The following is a 22207-nucleotide window of genomic DNA, read 5'->3' as shown; positions in this document are numbered from 1 at the left end:
AGTTCTCTATAAGAAACAAAACTGTCTACAATTCTCTATAAATAGAGAAATAATCTATAATTCTCTTTAAATAAAGAAATGATCGAAACTTTTCTGAATAGAGAAATTTTCGACAGTTCTTTATAAGTAGATCGACAATTGTCTATAAAAAGAGAAGTAATCTCCAATTTTTTAGATATAGAAAAATTATCTTTTATTGTCTTTAAATAAATAATAATGTAATAAGTGAATTCTTTATAAAAAGAGAAAAGATCGTTAATTCTCTGGAAATAGAGAAGTGATCTGCAGTTTTTTATTAATAGAGAATTGACGAATATTCTTAATAAATATCAAAATCTGTTAATAAGGAAATGATCGACAATTCTCTATAACTGATCGATAATTATATGCAAATAGAAAAGTGATCGACAATTCTAAAATGATCGAAAATTCTGTATAAATAGAAAAATGTTCTACATTAACTAAAAAACAAGTAAGAGTTCTATATATTATATACCCTTCACCATGATGTGTTAAAAAACAGTCAGTACGAATTTTATTACAAAAAATCAAAAAATACCAATTGTAAAACGGTAAGGTACCAAAAAGACCCCTTTTATGGATTTTTACTTGATCCGGGCTCTACATTCATAATTTAATATTTCTAGGTTCAATATTATAGAAAATTCAAAAAGTGCCTTTTGAAGAACGACAAAGTACCAAAAAGTGCCCTTTTATAGGTTTTCACATAATCCGGGCTCTTCATACTTAATTACATGTTTCTAGATTCATTATTAGAGAAATTTCAAAAAGTACCTTTGTAAGAACGAAAAAGTACCAAAGAGTACTATTTTATGGGTTCCCACTTAACCCAGGCTCTACATAATTAATTTCATGTTTTTATGTTCAATATTATAGAAAATTCAAAAAGTACGTTTTGTAGAACGGAAAAGTACCAAAAAGTCTCCTTTTATAAGTTCAAGGCCCTACATGCTAAATTTCATGTTTCTAGGTTCAATATTATAGAAAATTCAAAAAGTACCTTTGTAGAGCGAAAAAGTACCAAAAAGTCCCCTTTTATAAGTTCTTACCTAGTCAAGGCCCTACATGCAAAATTTCATGTTCCTAGGTTCAATATTATAGAAAATTCAAAAAGTACCTTTTGTAGGACGAAAAAGTACAAAAAAAGTCCCCTGTTATAGGTTCTCAGCTAATCCGGGCTCTACATGCTAAATTTCGTGTTTCTAGATTCAATATTGTAGAAAATTCAAAAAGTACCTTTTGTAGAGCGAAAAAGTACCAAAAAGTCTCCTTTTATAAGTTCTTACCTAGTCAAGGCCCTACATGCTAAATTTCATGTTTCTAGGTTCAATATTATAGAAAATTCAAAAAGTACCTTTTGTAGAGCGAAAAAGTCCCCTTTTATAAGTTCTTACCTAGTCAAGGCGCTACATGCTAAATTTCATGTTTCTAGGTTCAATATTATAGAAAATTCAAAAAGTACCTTTTGTAGAACGAAAAAGTGGTCTCGGATTTTAACTCATATCTTCGTTATTTATGGGCAGATTTGGCTGATTTTAAATAGCGTTCTATTTGATCGTATTTCCCATAGAATTATTGAAAATTCGGATTTCGCAGATATCAGGGGTCTTCTGAAAACTGATTTCAACATACACACAGCCAGACAGACGGATATGGCTAAATCTACTGCGCTATCTATAAGGATCCAGAATATATATACTTTATAGGGTCGGAAAATTATATTATAGAAATTACAAACGGAATAACAAACTTATATATACCCTTCTCACGAAGGTGAACGGTATAAAAAGAGTAATGATCGATAATTGTCTACAAATAGAGATGTGATCGACTATTCTCTTAAAATAGAGAAATAATTGAAAATAATCTTCAAATAGCGAAAAAATTCTTCTTCCATAAATAAAGAAATTATCGAAAATTCTCTAAAAATAGAGAAATGATCGATAATTCTCTACAAATAGAGAAGTGGTCGACAATTCTCTATAATCATTGTATAAATGATTTAAAGTATTTTGCGTTTTTATTGAATTACCTTCTTTTGTCAACACTACTTAGTACTGTATAATTTAATTTAACCATAAACTGAATGAAAAACTGTTGCCTACCTTAAGGCTTTGTTAAAAAAAACACGATCATTATTCATTTTTTGAATCACGGCATCTTTTCATAATGATTCTTTTGCTTTACTTAAAAAAAAGTTAAATAATACTTAGTTAAATAAAAATTCTATTTAATTCATAACATTTTCACATTAAAATAAAAAACATAGTTTTTTCTTTTCATAACAGTCCATAGAGCGAGAAAGAGAGGGGATAAACCAAAAATTAAAACAAATTCCAAATTTACCACTTAGCATAACGTCTAAATTTACGCAAAGAACGTTTACCCGTATCACGATCATCTACAGCATTGCGCAGCGAACGTTTACCCAAATTACGTTCATCTAAGGCATTAGAACTTAAGCGTGGATCTGCAGTGATTCTATAGTTATTGAAATTAAAATTACTATTACGAAACAGTTGTCTACGTTGAGGCTGATGATGTGATGGGGCGGGCAATTGATTATGAGCCAAATTACCACCCAAGACTACAAAACCGGTATCATCATTGGCTTTATAGGAGATATCATGATAGCCAGCCTCATCGTAATAGGAATAACTGCCCACAACATTGCCAGCAGGATCAGAGGTTTCGGAACGTGCCGACTGATCGGCATTATAGTTAAAACTATAGGGATGTTTTGCCTCCGATATAGAGGAAGAGGGTAGCAAAGCCAAATTGTTGATATCCTGAACATCATTGCGTGTAACTGGCTGTAGAATGGTGGAGGTTGTTACTGGTCTAGAGGAGGTAGTGGTGTGTACAGCAGGATGTTGTATTTGTCCCAATTCAGAGGTAAAAGACATATGCATCGGTTGAGTTTGCATGGTTTTCAAAGCACTTTGTACAAAATTCAAAGTTGAGTCCGAACCAATATTAAACGAAGACACTTTGGGAGTTTGTAGAGAGTTTGTTGATGTCAACCTATATCCATTGGCATTGGCTTCCTGATGTGAAGGTGTTCTCAAATCACGAGTTATTAAAGAATTATCAGGAGCACTATAACTTTTAAAATTGCCATTCATTAATTTTTCAGCTGGTATTATTTCCGGTTGATAACCATTACGGCCAGCTCTATATTTAACCATAAATGGTACTCCTTTCTCATAGTACATATAGTGTCCTGTCACTTCGTTGGCTTGATCTGCTGTCTGAGCACTTTGTAAACCGGTATCCGTATTGAAGGCATATTCATAGCCACCATTTTGTTTAAGATAAAAATATGAATTGGCCTGTGATTTGCCCAATTCCTGGCCATATCCTTGTTGTTGTCGTTGTTGCAAAACAACAATTAAGCACCAAAATATTTTCATGTAAGAAATTTTCATTTTTTCTCCAACTAAATAAAACTTGTCTACAGCAAAACTGAACACCTGTAACACTTGTTAGCTTCTCTAGACTATTCTTATAAATCTTGGAAGGCATTGTTTTTATATGATTTGTTTTAATATTCATATCGGTTCGATGTCAACCGCAATATTGGTTTAATTGTTTCTGCCACATTGTTTTACTACTAGACTCCATCTCCCTTTGTATGGAGTTGCCTCTATCAATTTAGTAATGATCATGATCACTTTTGTGTGTTTGTGTATGTATAGGTACATACATACATATTTGAATACAATCTGCGTGTGAGATTTTTTTTTCAATATATCGTTTTTTTGTTTTTCATATGGATTCATATGACACCTTTGGTAAAGTGTTGCTCCAGTTTTTTCCAGAAAATAAGGTTACCAACAAGTGTTTGCAATACTGGTTTTGTTAGCTAAGTATATTGTTCTATTTTGCAATACGAAGTTGGTTAAATTTACAACATTAAAACCCTAAACATTGAGAAATTCTTGGCGGAGTATTTTGTAATTTTTTGGAAAAGATTTTTATAATTGAAAACAAATCTATAAAAGCAAGAGGTTCTATAATGTTATATAGATTTTTATTCAAAATTTAAAATAGGAATTGTTATTTTACCAGTAAATAAACATAAAATTCAATTATACTCGTTTTGTAAGGAAGGCATTTTCAAAAAACTGCGCTCATTCTTAGTGAAAGTGTTTTCATAGAAAGTATTAATGGGAAATTTCTTTTCTTTTAGAATTCCTTTGACAGATCGTCTTATATCAATCTTTCGATCATAACTATAAAACTGATCTTTTAATACTTTCGCTTAGAAAATTAATCATTAAAAAATTTTCTCTATAAAATGATCTTTTAACAAATTTGCCTAGAAGTTGACTCTAAACTGTTAGCTATAGGCATTTGATATTATATAAAGAAATCTTTACAACGTCGATAATTTCAGATTAAAAATAACAACATTTTATCCTTTTTTAAAAACACACATCTACAAACATTACGTTTTGAAATTGCTTTTTGGAAAATTTAGTAAAAGTTCTTAAAATAAAAAATTAGAATCCGATTTTGGACAAACTATAGCTAGGACTATAAATTAGACTTTAGACTAGACTGTAGACTAGACTATAGACTAGACTATAGACTAGACTATAGACTAGACTATAGACTAGACTATAGACTAGACTATAGACTAGACTAGACTATAGACTAGACTATAGACTAGACTATAGACTAGACTATAGACTAGACTATAGACTAGACTATAGACTAGACTATAGACTAGACTATAGACTAGACTATAGACTAGACTATAGACTAGACTATAGACTAGACTATTAGACTAGACTATAGACTAGACTATAGACTAGACTATAGGACTAGACTATAGACTAGACATATAGACTAGACTATAGACAGACTATAGACTAGACTATAGACTAGACTATAGACTAGACTATAGACTAGACTATAGACTAGACTATAGACTAGACTATAGACTAGACCGCTAGACTAGACTAGACACTATAGACTAGACTATAGACTAGACTATAGACTAGACTATAGACTAGACTATAGACTAGACTATAGACTAGACTATAGACTAGACTATAGACTAGACTATAGACTAGACTATAGACTAGACTATAGACTAGACTATAGACTAGACTATAGACTAGACTATAGACTAGACTATAGACTAGACTATAGACTAGACTATAGACTAGACTATAGACTAGACTATAGACTAGACTATAGACTAGACTATAGACTAGACTATAGACTAGACTATAGACTAGACTATAGACTAGACTATAGACTAGACTATAGACTATAGAATAGACTAGACTATAGACTAGACTATAGACTATAGAATAGACTATAGACTAGACTATAGACTAGACTATAGACTAGACTATAGACTAGACTATAGACTAGACTATAGACTAGACTATAGACTAGACTATAGACTAGACTATAGACTAGACTATAGACTAGACTATAGACTAGACTATAGACTAGACTATAGACTAGACTATAGACTAGACTATAGACTAGACTATAGACTAGACTATAGACTAGACTATAGACTAGACTATAGACTAGACTATAGACTAGACTATAGACTAGACTATAGACTAGACTATAGACTAGACTATAGACTAGACTATAGACTAGACTATAGACTAGACTATAGACTAGACTATAGACTAGACTATAGACTAGACTATAGACTAGACTATAGCCTAGACTATAGACTAGACTATAGACTAGACTATAGACTAGACTATAGACTAGACTATAGACTAGACTATAGACTAGACTATAGACTAGACTATAGACTATACTATAGAATAGACTATAGGCTAGACTATAGACTAGACTATAGACTAGACTATAGACTAGACTATAGACTAGACTATAGAATAGACTATAGACTAGACTATAGACTAGACTATAGACTAGACTATAGACTAGACTATAGACTAGACTATAGACTAGACTATAGACTAGACTATAGACTAGACTATAGACTAGACTATAGACTAGACTATAGACTAGACTATAGACTAGACTATAGACTAGACTATAGACTAGACTATAGACTAGACTATAGACTAGACTATAGACTAGACTATAGACTAGACTATAGACTAGACTATTGACTAGACTATAGACGAGACTATAGACGAGACTATAGACTAGACTATAGACTAGACTGTAGACTAGACTATAGACTAGACTATAGACTAGACTATAGACTACACTATAGACTAGACTATAGACTAGACTATAGACTAGACTATAGACTAGACTCTAGACTAGACTATAGACTAGACTATAGACTAGGTTATAGACTAGGCTATAGACTATACTTTAGACTAGACTATAGACTAGGCTATAGACTAGACTATAGGCCACACTTTAGACTAGACTATAGACTGGACTCTACACTAGACTATAGACTAGACTATAGACTATACTATAGACTAGACTATAGACTAGACTATAGACTATACTATAGACTAGACTATAGACTAGACTATAGACTAGACTATAGACTAGACTATAGACTAGACTATAGACTAGACTATAGACTAGGCTATAGACTAGACTATAGACTAGACTATAGACTAGGCTATAGACTAGACTTTAGACTAGACTAGACTAGGCCACACTTTAGACTAGACTATAGACTGGACTCTACACTAGACTACACTATAGAGTTAGGCTATAGACTGGACCATAGTCGTTACTACAGACTTGTCTAAACTTCAGTCACTGGTTGACTTTCTCTAAGTGATTCATTTTTGTTCGTGGTTCATTAAAAATAATTTTTGAATTTTTATCTAGAAGTTTATTTCAGGGCGTGTTTAACTTTTGAAGAGCTTTAGCAAATATCTAATAAAATTCGTCATAACCAAATAAAGCAATCATATTTGCTTATTTATGTCTTTATAATTAAGATTTGTATTAATTGATTTTAAATTTGCATCAATAAGAAATTAAAATAGTTTTTATTTGATATTAATACTTTAGCATAAAAGTAAAAACACTATGTGGTAAAAATTTTAATGCTATAAATTGCTAGTTTTATAACCAACAAGTTTCTGTGTTTTTTGCACACATGTTTCAAAAATTGTTAGCAAAAGAAGATCTAATCATATTGAAATTAAAATTCCTTAACAATTTTTAAAAGCATTTCTTATGTTATTTAAAATGTTGGTGGTTAAATAAAATAAGAAAACAATAAGGAATTTTTAAAATCGCATTTTAATATAAATTTATTATAATTATTGAACTATTTAGCCAGTATAAATTATATCAAATCTTAGGAAACTAAGGATATATTTTGGGAATTATAACGTTTTACAAAATGCACTTATTATTTTTTTAACTTTAAAAACGACCCATTTTTAAAACTTTCAAAAATTTTTTTTTAATCCAACTTAAACTAATGTTATAGATCTTATAAAGATAAAATAAACTAACTTCTATACGGATCACTTTCACTCTCTAGCGAAGCCGTCATATCCGCCAGTTCATCGCGGCGCAAAGCTTCCGATGGTGATGGCACCCTACGACCACCCAATGGTAAAATATCAATATTTTGCACATGCGCTCGTACACTTTGACCCGGTGGCAGACCCAAATACCATTTGCCTACATTTTTAATGATTGTCGAATCACGATGACGTTCTACCCAATCACGTTCACGATCGATTTCGAGTATCTTGTGATTGGCTGTTACGAGAGGTGGCAAAGCACTAGCATAATCATCATCATTAACATCGTAATTATTACTATTGGAACCGGGTGGATCATAGTTATAGTTACCACCGTCTGAACTAACCGGACTGCCGGGTCTGTTGCGACTGGAGGTGGTTGGTTGGCCGCGACTGGGCTTACGTTTGTTGTTGTTTAATGGTTTGCCACTATTGGCAGGATTTCGTCCTTTGCCGTCATTTCTTGTGTAACCTCTTTCATGCATAAAGTCCCGATCTTTAGTAGAGCCTCCTCTATTGGTAGAACCACCATTACCTCCTCCCCGTCCCCCATTTTTTGGTATACCTATGCGATTTTCTTTAGCTTTAGTTTTTCCACCAGAACCTGAGTTTCTGCCTGAAGTTCCACTATCACTTTCAGCATCATCTTCGTTTCCTATTTGATTGGCGTCTGCATCCACCCTTCCCGCAGAGGATTGAGCATAATCTCTAGTGCCACTTGCTCCTCCTCCAATGCGGCCTTTGTTACCTCTTCTACCACCAGCTCCTCCACTACCAGCACCACCAACACTCCCTCCGCCACTGCCTCCTAATTCAGCCCCTGGTCCAGCTCCTGTGCCAAAATCATTGGCCAGTTTAAATGTAGCATCATTTAGGCGAAAATCTAAAACCTGATTATTAACATGGGTGCCTGGACCAACTTTATTTTTTACCACCCTATAACCTATGCCCGCCCCAGCTATATACTCCACAGTGCGCTGTACTCCCTTATCATCTAAGAAGGAATAAGTACCACGTACTAAACCATCAGGTGAACGACTCTCAGCTCTTCTATGATCTGGACCGGCCGCCAAAAGTTTATAAGTACCATCAGGGCCCCGCTGCACTGTCATTTTACCACGAGTCTCAGGAGGAGCTTTATATAAAGGCCCTGTATAGCCCACATCTATGGGATTATCGGGCACCGAATTGGTAACCTCAAAACCAGTACCAGCTCCTGCTGCATAACGCACACTATGGCGAACACCTTCATCATCCAAAAATGAGTAAAGACCTGGAAAAAATGGAAAATTTTTGATATTGAAATGTCTTCTCTTTTCTCTTATCTATAACAATTACCTCTCACTCTCCCTGTAGCATCATTTTCCTCCGAACGCGATTGATCCGCTGTTCTATAGCTAAAACTATACGAAGGATCATCATAGGGATCGGCTAATGGGTCATCAGGGCTACCTATGGCTCTCGGTGGATATTGATCTAAATTCGTTTTGCGATGTACTTTGGGACCCGTTACGCGAAAACTGTAAACAAAAAAAGAAGTTAAATTTAAATCAAATAAATTTTAATTAAACAATTTATTTATTTTTTGTTTGTTTTAATACCGCAACAAGTTTTCGCCAAAAAATGCAAAACGTGCATTTTAGCTGCGAAAACTTATATATTGTTTATGTAGTTGACAAAACATATGATTAATTTCATTAATAAGTTGTTGAATTTATTAAGTTTTTTTCTTTCTTTCTTTAATTATAATTAATTCAATATAAATTTGTATTGAAATGATTATAATCATAATCAGGTGTATGAATACAATTAAAACTCATAGCGGAAAAAATAATACAATTAAAGTATTTCTTTATAACTTTAAGCTTTTAAATTTCTTATTTGTGATTTTTTGATGAGACCTCAACAAGGTGTTGCTGACAAATTGAACTAAATATTTTCATAACTCGTGCATAGACCAAATTCTTTTAATATCTCTTATCGCAATCAAAAAAATATTCTACAGAAAATCATTTGAAACTTTTCCTTAGAAAACTTATCGAATGTTGACGTAAAAACTCGTCGAATTTCAAAAAAACATTACTATAATCTGAAACATTTTCAAAATGAAAACTATTTATACATTTTTATAGAAAACTCGTCGAAATAGTTTACTAGCAAAACTCGTCGAAAACCGTTGGCATGTTCATTAATTTTTTAATTGAATTATTCGGATCTATTTTCGCTGAAAACGTTATAGAAAGCATTTCGACAAGTTATCTACAATCGTCTTAATGCAGAGAAAAGTATTTTAGCTAAAACGTTTTAGGGAAAATTTATCGAAATCTAATTTTAATAAAATATTTCCATTGGAAATTGGCGAAAAAAAAAATTTTATGAAAAACTTGTCGAAAACTTTTTTTAAGGAAAACTGTTTATACAGAACTCGTCGAAATGTTCTCTGTAGTAACTGGTTAAAGATTTTTCGCAGAATGTATTTGGAAGTGGAACACTTTCGACCAGATCGTCAAGAAAGAAAAATTTAATTTTTCGATTTTTTTTTTTTTTGACTTTTTGAAAATTAGTTTTTGGCGATTTTTGTGAAATTAGCTTTCTATATAAAAACATTTTTTGACAAAATGTAAAATTTTAAACCATTTTTTTCCATTAAACTCATAAATAATGGAAACTTGTCGAAAATTCTCCTATAGAGAACTCTTTGAAATGCATTTTATAAAAACTATTTCTATTGAAAATGTTTTGAAAATATATCAAAATGTTTTCTAGAAAACTACTCTATAGTAATCTGTTTAACAGAAAACTGGTCGAAAAATAGTTTTCCAACAGAAATCTGTTTAAAAGAAAAATAGTTTAATACAGAAATGTTCAAAAACGTCATAGGGAAAGTTTAACAAAATTTTATAAAAATCTTATGCAAAAGTATATTATGGAAACTGTTTAATAGAAAATTTGTCAAATAGAAAATTGTTTAAAAGAAAAACTTTTCGACGAGTTGTAATGGGGAACGTTAAATTAGATTTTATGAAGATCTTATACAAAAGTCTATAATAGAAACTGTCGAAAATCAGTTTACAAAGAAAATTTCTATTGGAAAAGGATCGTTAATTTTATATAGAAATATAGAAAACTTTTTAATAGAGAACTGGCATAAAGATAATATTCCAACAGAATCTTATTTAAAGGAAATCTTAATCACACAAAACTGGTTCAAAACTTTTCAACGGGTTATCATTAAAACCATGAAACTAGATTTTATAAAAATCTTATGCAAAAGTCTATTAGGGAAACTCGTCGAAAATCAATTTACAGAAGATATTTCTATTGAGAAGGGTTTATAATCTGTTATAGAACTGTTATAAAGCAAGTTTTTCAACAGAACTGATTTGAAACTTTTCGACGAGATATCTCCATGATGACGTTAAACTAGATTTTATATAAAAAGCTTATCTATGGAACGCTGTTAACATAGAACTGGTCGAAAATAGTTAGAAAACTAATTATACCTAATGCTCGACGAAAAATATTCTACAGAAATATCTTATTCATTTCCATTGTAAATGTGTTTGGTTTGTTTTAAAATATCTTTTTTCACAGAAACATTTTCGACGAGTTTTCGGTATAACGATTTTTAAAACCATGTAGACAAGACTTCTTTACATAACATCATGAAAAATATCAATATGATTACTGTAAGAACTTTACTGTTAACAATTAAACGAAAATATTTCTATAGAAAATTTTTCGAAAAATTATTTTACAGAAAAGAGTATTGTAAAAAGATCTTTTAAAACTAACCAAAGACATTTACAATGGAAATGAATAAGATATTTTTCGACAAGTATTCTGTATAATTACTTTTATTATTTTCGACCAGTTGTATGTTAACAGCATTCCATAGATAAGCTTTTTATATAAAAATTAACGAATCTTTCTCAATAAAAATATCTTCAGAAAACCTTTTTATAAAATCTAGTTTAACGTTCTCCATGATATCTCGTTTCAAATCAGTTTTGTTTTAAGAAGTTTTCCTTTTAAACAATATTCTGTTGAAAAACTGGCTTTATAACAGTTCTCTAACAGATTATGAACCCTTCTCAATAGAAATATCTTCTGTAAATTGATTTTCGACGAGTTTCCCTAATAGACTTTCGCATAAGATTTTATAAAATGGTTTTAATGATAACTCGTTGAACAGTTTTGAATCAATTTTGTGTTATTAAGATTTCTTTTAAACAAGATTCTGTTGGAAAACTATCTTTATACCAGTTCTCTATTAAAAAGTTTTCTATATGAAAATTAACGATCCTTTTCCAATAGAAATATATTTTGTAAACTGATTTTCGACGAGTTTCCATTATAGACTTTTGTATAAGCTTTCTATAGAATAATTAACGAATATTTCTCATTAAAAATATCTTCTGAAAACCTCTTTATAAAGTCTAGTTCTCCATAATAACTCGTCGAAAAGTTTTAAACCAGTTTTGGTTTAAAAAGTTTTTCTTTTAAACAATATTCTTTTTTAATAAAAACTCGTCGAAAACTCTTCTGTATTAAAATTTTGGTCAAAGAATAGCAAATTGTTCAGGTTAATCTTAATATCTGTTTATATGTTAAAATTTCGATAGAATCCGAATTAGTGTAACGATTTTTATAAAATCTTGTATAAAATTGGGAAAAACTCATCAAAAACTTTTCTGTTGGTGACTCGTCAAAAACTTTTCTGCTGAAAATTCGTCTAAAATGTTTCTGTTAGACATTTGTTGAGAAATTTTATGCTAGAAAACATAATCAAATACTCGTCGAACATTTTTCTGCTTTAAAATATTGATCGATTTCAATGTAGACTAAATCTGGAGGTGATAAAGATATTTCCTCTTAAAAAAAATCGTCGAAAATTTTTCTATATCGAAATATTGAATAAGAAATGCATATTGCTGCAGTTATTCTAGATATCCATTGAAAGTTCGGTAGAACCTAGAGACGAGTAACGATTTATATAAAAACATCTATAATATGGGAAAGAACTCATCATAAACGTTTCTCTTGATGACTCGTCAAGAACTTTTCTGCTGAAAATTCATCTAAAATATTTCTGTTAGACATTCGTTGAAAAATTTTATACTTTTTTTTTTTTGAAAACTCAACGAACATTTTTCTACTGAAGAACCTTACTATATGTTTTCTTGTTAAAATCGGTAAAATCTAGAGGAGATGTTCATATTTTATGTGAAACTTCAATAACTTTTATATAAAAAACTCGTCGAATTATTCAAAATATCGATAGATACAGAAATATTCAAATTTTCCCAAATATTCGTTATTTGGAGAAATTAAACAAAAATCGAAAAAAATCACCTTCAAAACTCTGCCAAACGCCGATCGCTTCCATTGTGTCTACCATATAACAATTTATTAACAATTAAAACGCAACTATTTAAAGGTAACGCGATAACGTTGTTAAGGAGAATCGTATAAACCACAAAAATAAAATAATAAACGTGTTTCTTTCAAACATTATATGTTGTATTTTTATTTAAATATTAATACCATTAACTTATTTTATTACTAAGTATTTTATTTAAATTTTAATAGTTTGACATGATCGATAACATTGGTACAGAGGTTAAATGAAATATTATTGAGAAAATCTATGCAAACTGAAAAATACACTGTTTCCCGTTTAAAGGAATATTCAAAACTAAACTCCCACACGCGAAATTAAATGAAAAATTAAAAAACTACTATCGTTTTATAAAACCATTTTAAGAACCTTATTAATGGACTGGATTTATCCAGTTAAGCGAATCAATTGCTAATTGTGAGCCACAGCTTCCGACAGTTTATAGTTGGCTTAAACATTTTTGAGAACACGGTGATAATACTGTTTATTCTTTGAAGATTTAAATGCATTTAAATTTATTTAATTTAAATTTATTGTCTTTTGGTTTATTAGTTTGCAAATTAATATTCAAATTTATACGCATGTGTTTTTGGTTTTTAGAAAAAAAAAAAAAAAGATTTTAGTGTTTTTAAAGCGCGTTAAATGAAGAATTTTTTTATTTATGTTTTGAAATATTTAATTTTGTGAAAAACAGCTGCTAAAAGTGAATGCTAGACTTTTAAACCAGATTTGTTTTTTGGGATGAAACTGGATTTTAGTTTTTTTATTCTTTTGCAAAACGTGGTGTTTCTGACTAAATGAAACTAAGTGTAAAAATATCCATTCATGAGGTTTGATGAAAATAGCTTAAAATCAAATTCAATTTAGTGTGATTTTAATTGAATGCAATTTCTACTGTTTTAGCTTTATGTACCTTATATAAGGTAGTAAATATGTATTTTTTAAAGACCCCCATAAAATTTATTAACATAGCGCTACTTTTTATGGAACTCAAGTTTTTTTTAGCACAAAATGTATTTGATGTTAACTACTAATTAACACATTTTTGATTTTATGTGGTGACAATGAACAAATTCTGGGTTGAATTTTTGCAATAAATTAAACATTGCTAATAAATAATCTTACAATTCCAAATCTAGTGTATAGTCTAGTCTATAGTTTAGTATATAGTCTAGCCTATAGTCTAGTCTATAGTCTAGTCTATAGTCTAGTCTATAGTCTAGTCTATAGTCTAGTCTATAGTCTAGTCTATAGTCTAGTCTATAGTCTAGTCTATAGTCTAGTCTATAGTCTAGTCTATAGTCTAGTCTATAGTCTAGTCTATAGTCTAGTCTATAGGCTAGTCTATAGGCTAGTCTATAGTCTAGTCTATAGTCTAGTCTATAGTCTAGTCTATAGTCTAGTCTATAGTCTAGTCTATAGTCTAGTCTATAGTCTAGTCTATAGTCTAGTCTATAGTCTAGTCTATAGTCTAGTCTATAGTCTAGTCTATAGTCTAGTCTATAGTCTAGTCTATAGTCTAGTCTATAGTCTAGTCTATAGGCTAGTCTATAGTCTAGTCTATAGGCTAGTCTATAGTGCTAGTCTATAGTGTAGTCTATAGTCTAGTCTATAGTCTAGTCTAGTCTAGTCTAGTCTAGTCTAGTCTATAGTCTAGTCTAGTCTATAGTCTAGTCTAGTCTAGTCTATAGTCTAGTCTATAGTCTAGTCTATAGTCTAGTCTATAGTCTATTCTATAGTCTAGTCTATAGTCTAGTCTATAGTCTAGTCTATAGTCTAGTCTATAGTCTAGTCTATAGCCTAGTCTATAGCCTAGTTTATAGTCTAGTATATAGTCTAGTCTATAGCCTAGTCTATATTCTAGTTTATAGTCTAGTATATAGTCTATTCTATAGTCTAGTCTAGTCTATAGTCTAGTTTATAGTCTAGTCTTTTTTAAACACACTATGGTGAAGGATGTATAAGACTCGGCAAAGGCTTGTTTTTATTTGTTTTAATTTAATAGATAAAACCTTTTTTTATTTGTTACTAAAAACAATTTATTGTGTTAAAAAGAATATTGAAATGTATGAAAAATGCTTTTTATTTAAAAAATTTAAGACAATTTGAATTATCATTGCAAGCCTTAAAGCTGCATCTATTCTATTTTTTTTTGTTTTAACAAAAACTTTTATAGTTTAGTTTATATTTTTGTCAAAAGGTTAAAATTAATAAAAATGAGAAACACACTTTTTATACTAAAATTTGTTTTAATAATGACTTGTAAAACAAACAAGAAGAGCCAAATTTGATATAAAAGTGCTAAAAATACAATTTAAGTATATTTTATTTATATAAATAATATTAGTTTTTTTTTGTGATTTAAATTTAAATGTTTTTAAAACTTCAACAAACTTCGTTAATGTTCCAATTCTTTTCAAAAGCCTCTCAGCTCGTTTTTACTTTGTTTTTATATTTATGTTATGCGTTCATGGATTCTTTCAATTGTTATGGTAATTTGTATTTGAGTTTTTTTTTAATAAAAATATACTTGTTTTTTTTAATCTATGTTATTTATACTAGTTTGACATTAATTCACATATTTAACGTCGATCTATCAATCAATTAATAAAAACTAATTGATTTTGTCTCTCACGTTAAATAAAATCAACGGAAGTTGCAAATTTCTGTCGATTTTTGCTAATGAATTGTTTGTTAATTGTGGGTTTTATTTAATAATCTAGAATTGTCGAAAATTTGTAGATTAATTTAATTATAAGTAAATTTTATTTTAATTAAAATTGTTCTAATTTATATCAAATATAGTACGTTTCTAAACTATAGATTAGATTAAGAACTAAACTAGACTATAGACTAGACTGTAAACTAAAATATAGACTAGACTATAGACTAGACGATAGACTAGACTATAGAATAGACTATAGACTAGACTATAGACTAGACTAGACTATAGACTAGACTATAGACTAGACTATAGACTAGACTATAGACTAGACTATAGACTAGACTATAGACTAGACTAGACTATAGACTAGACTATAGACTAGACTATAGACTAGACTAGACTAGACTATAGACTAGACTATAGACTAGACTATAGACTAGACTATAGACTAGACTATAGACTAGACTATAGACTAGACTATAGACTAGACTATAGACTCTATAGACTAGACTATAGACTAGACTATAGACTAGACTATAGACTAGACTATAGACTAGACTATAGACTAGACTATAGACTAGACTATAGACTAGACTATAGACTAGACTATAGACTAGACTATAGACTAGACTATAGACTAGACTATAGACTAGACTATAGACTAGACTATAGACTAGACTATAGACTAGACTATAGACTAGACTATAGACTAGACTATAGACTAGACTATAGACTAGACTATAGACTAGACTATAGACTAGACTATAGACTAGACTATAGACTAGATTATAGACTAGACTATAGACTAGACTATAGACTAGACTATAGACTAGACTATAGACTAGACTATAGACTAGACTATAGACTAGACTATAGACTATAGACTAGACTATAGACTAGACTATAGACTATAGACTAGACTATAGACTAGACTATAGACTAGACTAGACTAGACTATAGACTAGACTATAGACTAGACTATAGACTAGACTATAGACTAGACTATAGACTATAGACTAGACTATAGACTAGACTATAGACTAGACTATAGACTAGACTATAGACTAGACTATAGACTAGACTATAGACTATAGACTAGACTATAGACTAGACTATAGACTAAACTATAGACTAGACTATAGACTAGACTATAGACTAGACTATAGACTAGACTATAGACTAGACTATAGACTAGACTATAGACTAGACTATAGACTAGACTATAGACTAGACTATAGACTAGACTATAGACTAGACTATAGACTAGACTATAGACTAGACTATAGACTAGACTATAGACTAGACTATAGACTAGACTATAGACTAGACTATAGACTAGACTATAGACTAGACTATAGACTAGACTATAGACTAGACTATAGACTAGACTATAGACTAGACTATAGACTAGACTATAGACTAGACTATAGACTAGACTATAGACTAGACTATAGACTAGACTATAGACTAGACTATAGACTAGACTATAGACTAGACTATAGACTAGACTATAGACTAGACTATAGACTAGACTATAGACTAGACTATAGACTAGACTATAGACTAGACTATAGACTAGACTATAGACTAGACTATAGACTAGACTATAGACTAAACTACTTATAGTCTATAGACTTTTCAAACTTTTGACACTGCTCCATGTTGATTGTTGATTATTTTTCCGAAGAAAACCAAATTTCTAAAATATTTTATAGAATTTAAGTTAAAACAGAAGAGGGTTAAAATTCTTAAAGGGATGTCACAAATTTTGGTCTGCATTTTATGAAGAAAAATTATGGACAAACTTTTTTTTAATAGAATTTCAAAGACACCAATATATTGTTTTAGAAGCATTATTTCTAAATAATTCTATAACTTGTAAATAACTTAATGAGATTATTTAAATAAAATCTCTCACGGTCAGAGCTAAAATGTTTCTAAGTTCAGTTTCTCCCAAAGGTGATGAACTCGAGTATGACAAAAATTAGAAATACAGATAGTTTATGCAGCAGCAAATTTGAAATACAAATAGTTTATGCAGCTGCAACGAATCTTTTATACCCTATCAATAGAATGTTTCAAAGTTTTATGTTATTTGCAATCTAATGACTTAAAGTTAAGCTTTTGTTTCCAACAAAGCTGACGATTTTCTAACACTACTGCATATAAGATGCATAACAAGATATTTTAAAAATTTGTATACGCGAGTTACGATATAACTACTGAAATACTCATTTCTAGTTTAAGCTTTCTCTCTTGAGAACTATTTATATAATAATAAACTTAATAACCATTAGCTTTAAGTTTTTAGCTTAAGTTGAGTTCTTGTACAACCTTTGACAAATAAAGATCAATAAATAATTTACCTTAATTATCAATCTTGTAACTGGCGCAGTCGTTTATCGAACCGTTTTTTAAAACTAAAGTTTTATAAAAAAAAAAAATAAATAATACAAAAATTGTGTTTCCAGTCGAAAATAATTAATATATTATTTTTTTTAAATATTTGATAATTAAAAATTTATAAAATATTTGATAATTAATAACACTTGTAATTAAAAAAAAAAAATGCAATAAATTTTGAACAAATACTGAAACGTTGTTTCATCAAGTGAAATTTTTAATAAAACTTAAAAATAATTTGTAATACTTATGTAATTTATTAATAAAACTAAAAAGAAAAGTTATATATTAACTAATATTGGAAATAAACTGAAGGAAAAGTACAGTCTCACATAAAATTCAAAAACAGACTTCTAATACTTCTAAAGAAAGAAAAACTGATTTACAAAATCTTAATATAATAAGACAAAACAAGCAAGTGACCTTGGCATAACTTCACTACAACAATAACATTAGTGACAAATATATTATTTTAAAAACATTTTAACAAACCCAATCCATTCATTACAACAACGAACAACAACACTTGGAGTAATTGGACAAAGAGGAGCAGCGAATAAAAGCAAAATCATAGGCAACCTTGAAATAAATGCATACAACAACAACATTAGTAAAAAAATATATATTTTTTTTACTTCATATATATGACAAAGAACATTTGAAAAACATATTACAACAACAGTTGTAGAAAGTCAAGTGCAGAGGAGTGGGTACATAAGCACCCAATAACTGGAGCAATAAATACAGAAAAAAAGAACACAGTGAGCAGCAAGGAGAAATTAATTCAAAATGCAGTCGGCATTCTCGTTATCGATGAATGATATTCTCAAAGATGCTCAGAGAATAAACATATTTAGAGGTGATGAAACCTTTGCTCTTACTTCTTTTTTAAGAGAAGTTGATACCTTTTTTATGCTAGTGGAGCACTGTCCTGAGGCTAAAGCTTATATTTACCAAAGAATTATATTAAACAAACTGCAAGGAGAGGCACTTCATGTCGTCCGAACACTTGGGCCAAATCCAACTTGGGAGCAAACTAAAGAAGCTTTGATAAATAATTTTGGTATAAAAGAGACATACCATCAACTTTACCAGGAAGCTTTTGCTGCTACAAATCACGGTATTGTAAATTATTATAAAAAATTAATAGCTATACTATGTAAAATTAACGAAAAATTCGAATACGATATGGAGAAACCTTTAGAATTTAGTCCAGCATATGTTGAAAAAATTATTTTGAAAACTTTTTTAAATAATATAGATGTAAATCTAGCATCTGTTGTTATTAATAGAAATATTGATAAATTAAGAGAAGCGTATAATTTGTTAGAAAAAGAAGGTTTAATAAGAGAGAAAACCCATGTTAATAATAATAATTATAAAGGCAACCATCGTATAAAATCGAATCAACCGAATCAGAACAATAATGTACAAAATTCGAGTGGGGATAATTTAATTAATAATAGAAGTACAGAAATGCCTACGACAAGTTTCCAAGCTAGAAGATATAATAACAACTCTCGAAGATCATACCAGTCGCGAAATAGCAATCAAACTAATGATGGTTTGGAAATGCAGGTTGACTATATGCAGGAAAATGAAGTTGAGGAACAGGTAAATTTTCTCACAACAGCCTTTGTAAGGCACTTCCATTAGTTAGTCTCTCTATTGGTAATGATCAAATTTTGGCTCTAATTGATACGGGATCGACAACTTCCTTATTGGATCAGAATAAGTTACTGGGTTATAAGAGGAATTTACTGCATAATCCTCTAACATTTTCTTCCTTAAATGGAATAACTAATGTACAATTCGAAATAATTACAAAGATTCCTAACGAATTCGGTGAAGATGCCACAATGTCGTGGAAACTTACAGAATTTAAGGGAAAACAATTTGATGCGATTTTGGGGCAGAATATTTTAAGACCTTTAGGTGCTAAAATAGATATGGATAGTGAAACGTTAACCATTAATGAAAATGTTATAGAATTTTTTAAAACATGTCCGTACACCGATAAGGAAATATATCAATTAGAGGATGTGAAAATTGACGGGAAAATTTTAGTAAACTTGTACAAAGATTTGAATATTAGGGAAAAAGAAGACTTAGAATACATTTTACACACCTACCAGGATCTATTTTTTTTAGAAGGACAAACATTGGGCAATACAAATATTATACAACATAAGATTATAACTATAAATGATAGACCGACTTACACCAAGATGTATCGTTATCCACATGTTCATGAAGATGAAATTTGCAGGCAAATCAACGATATGTTGAGACAGGGTATTATTTGCCATAGTAATTCTCCTTATAATAGTCCATTGTGGATAGTACCGAAAAAAGTAGATTGTTCGGGGGAGAAAAAATGGAGAATTGTAATAGACTACAGGAAATTAAATGATATGACTGTTGACGACAAGTTTCCCATTCCGAATATAGACAGCATTTTGGATAAGCTTGGACGTGCCCAGTATTTTTCTACTATTGATTTGGCTAAGGGTTTCCACCAGATTTTGGTAAGGGAGGAAGATCGTCCCAAAACGGCATTTTCTACCCCATATGGCCACTATGAATTTGTTCGGATGCCTTTTGGCTTGAAAAATGCTCCGGCCACATTTCAAAGGCTTATAAACCACGTTCTTCGGGAATTGATAAACAAAATATGTGTCGTATATTTGGATGATATCCTTATATTTTCCACTAGCTATGAAGAACACCTTTCTAATATAAATAAAGTTTTTGAAAAACTGAGAGAAGCGAACCTAAAGATTCAGATAAATAAGTGTAATTTTTTTGCTAGGGAAACTCTTTATTTAGGGCATATTTTAACCACGGAAGGGGTTAGACCAAACCCTGAGAAGATTGAGACAATTCTAAAATTAAAATTGCCCAATTCAATTAAGGCTATAAAATCATTTTTAAGTATGACAGGATATTATCGTAAATTTATCAAGGATTACTCCAAAGTAGCTTATCCAATGATAAAATACCTGAAGAAAGGTGAGAAACTGAATATGAATGACCCCAACTTTATAAACGCTTTTGAGAAACTTAAATGCATCATAACTCAGAATCCGGTACTTAAGTACCCAGATTTCAAAGGGAAATTTCAACTGATAACAGATGCTAGCCTTAATTCACTTGGTGCTGTTTTACAACAAAATGGACACCCAATATGTTTTGCGAGTAGGACCCTTAATGATCATGAGAAAAATTATTCCACTACGGAAAAAGAGCTTCTTGCCATAGTATGGGCCACCAATTACTTTCGTCCTTATCTGTATGGTGTAAAATTTGACATATTGTCGGATCATCAACCATTAAGATGGTTATTTGTTAAATCTCAAAGCAGGGAATTGAATCCAAGACTTTATAGATGGATGATAAAGCTTAGTGAGTTCAATTTGACTGTAAACTATATTAAGGGCAAAGATAATCAGGTCGCAGATTTTTTAAGCAGGATAAATAACGATTCTGGTGAGATAAACGTTTTGGAAAATTCTGGTGATTCTATGTATAACAATGATGATAGTGACGAAATGGATACTGTCCATTCGCAAGCAGAAGATACTCACAATCATATTGGCATTTTGGATACGGTCGTTAATAGATTTAAAACCCAGATAATTCTAACTAATGACAAGACAAGGGAGTTTCATATGGTACATGGGAACAAGAAAATTTATATAAATTCATATGATTTGAATAATAATTTGGAGGATATTCTTAGAGGACATATAGTTAAGGGGAAAATAGGAATATTTACAGAATTAGACGATCATGAATATAACATACTTCAAATGAAGATTATTGAATTATATGAGGGAAACAAAAGTGTTAAATTCGTTAGATGCTCCCATAACGCCATGGATATGTCTTCTGAGGATGAGACTTACTTACAAATTCATCAGTATCATAAGAATGAGACAGGACATACAGGAATTAATGAAAATTATGAAGGATTAAAGAGAAGAATATATTTTCCAAATTTGAAGATGTTGGTCCAGAAATATATAAATAATTGTGATATATGCAATAGAGCTAAGTTTGATCGTAACCCAGTAAAACCAAAATTCCAATTGTCAGAAACCCCAAAGGATATTAGGAAGATAATACATATGGATATTTATACTAATTCAAAATCGAATTTCATAACATTTATTGACAAATTTTCGAAATTTGCAACAGTTTATTATCTTGAAGACAGGACTAATCAAACTATTATAGAGAAAATTAGACTATTTAAAT

General features: G+C 30.3%; 2 protein-coding genes across 2 annotated transcripts in view; both read right to left on the bottom strand.

Moving 5' to 3' along the window:
• Positions 1 to 2169: 2169 nt before the first annotated feature.
• Positions 2170 to 3518, bottom strand: LOC119610375. The gene has a single exon (XM_037965546.1). It carries the CDS (start codon positions 3447 to 3449, stop codon positions 2364 to 2366), a length of 1086 nt encoding a protein of 361 aa, XP_037821474.1. The 5' UTR covers positions 3450 to 3518; the 3' UTR covers positions 2170 to 2363.
• Positions 3519 to 7261: 3743 nt separating this feature from the next.
• The window catches only part of LOC119610369, a 42384-nt gene continuing 27438 nt past the window's right edge, over positions 7262 to 22207 (bottom strand). Inside the window, exons 3-4 of the mRNA XM_037965540.1 lie at positions 8817 to 8998; positions 7262 to 8751 (exon numbers count right to left, since the gene is read on the bottom strand). Of these exons, the coding sequence (XP_037821468.1) occupies positions 7460 to 8751; positions 8817 to 8998 (1474 nt within the window). The 3' untranslated portion in view covers positions 7262 to 7459. The remainder of the gene's footprint in view (positions 8752 to 8816; positions 8999 to 22207) is intronic.

The sequence above is a fragment of the Lucilia sericata genome, unplaced genomic scaffold (assembly GCF_015586225.1).
Source record: "Lucilia sericata isolate MDLA Ls3-8-SP2 unplaced genomic scaffold, ASM1558622v1 Contig001171F_arrow, whole genome shotgun sequence".
NCBI lineage: Eukaryota > Metazoa > Arthropoda > Insecta > Diptera > Calliphoridae > Lucilia > Lucilia sericata.
This window is presented reverse-complemented; position numbering and strand designations above follow the sequence as displayed.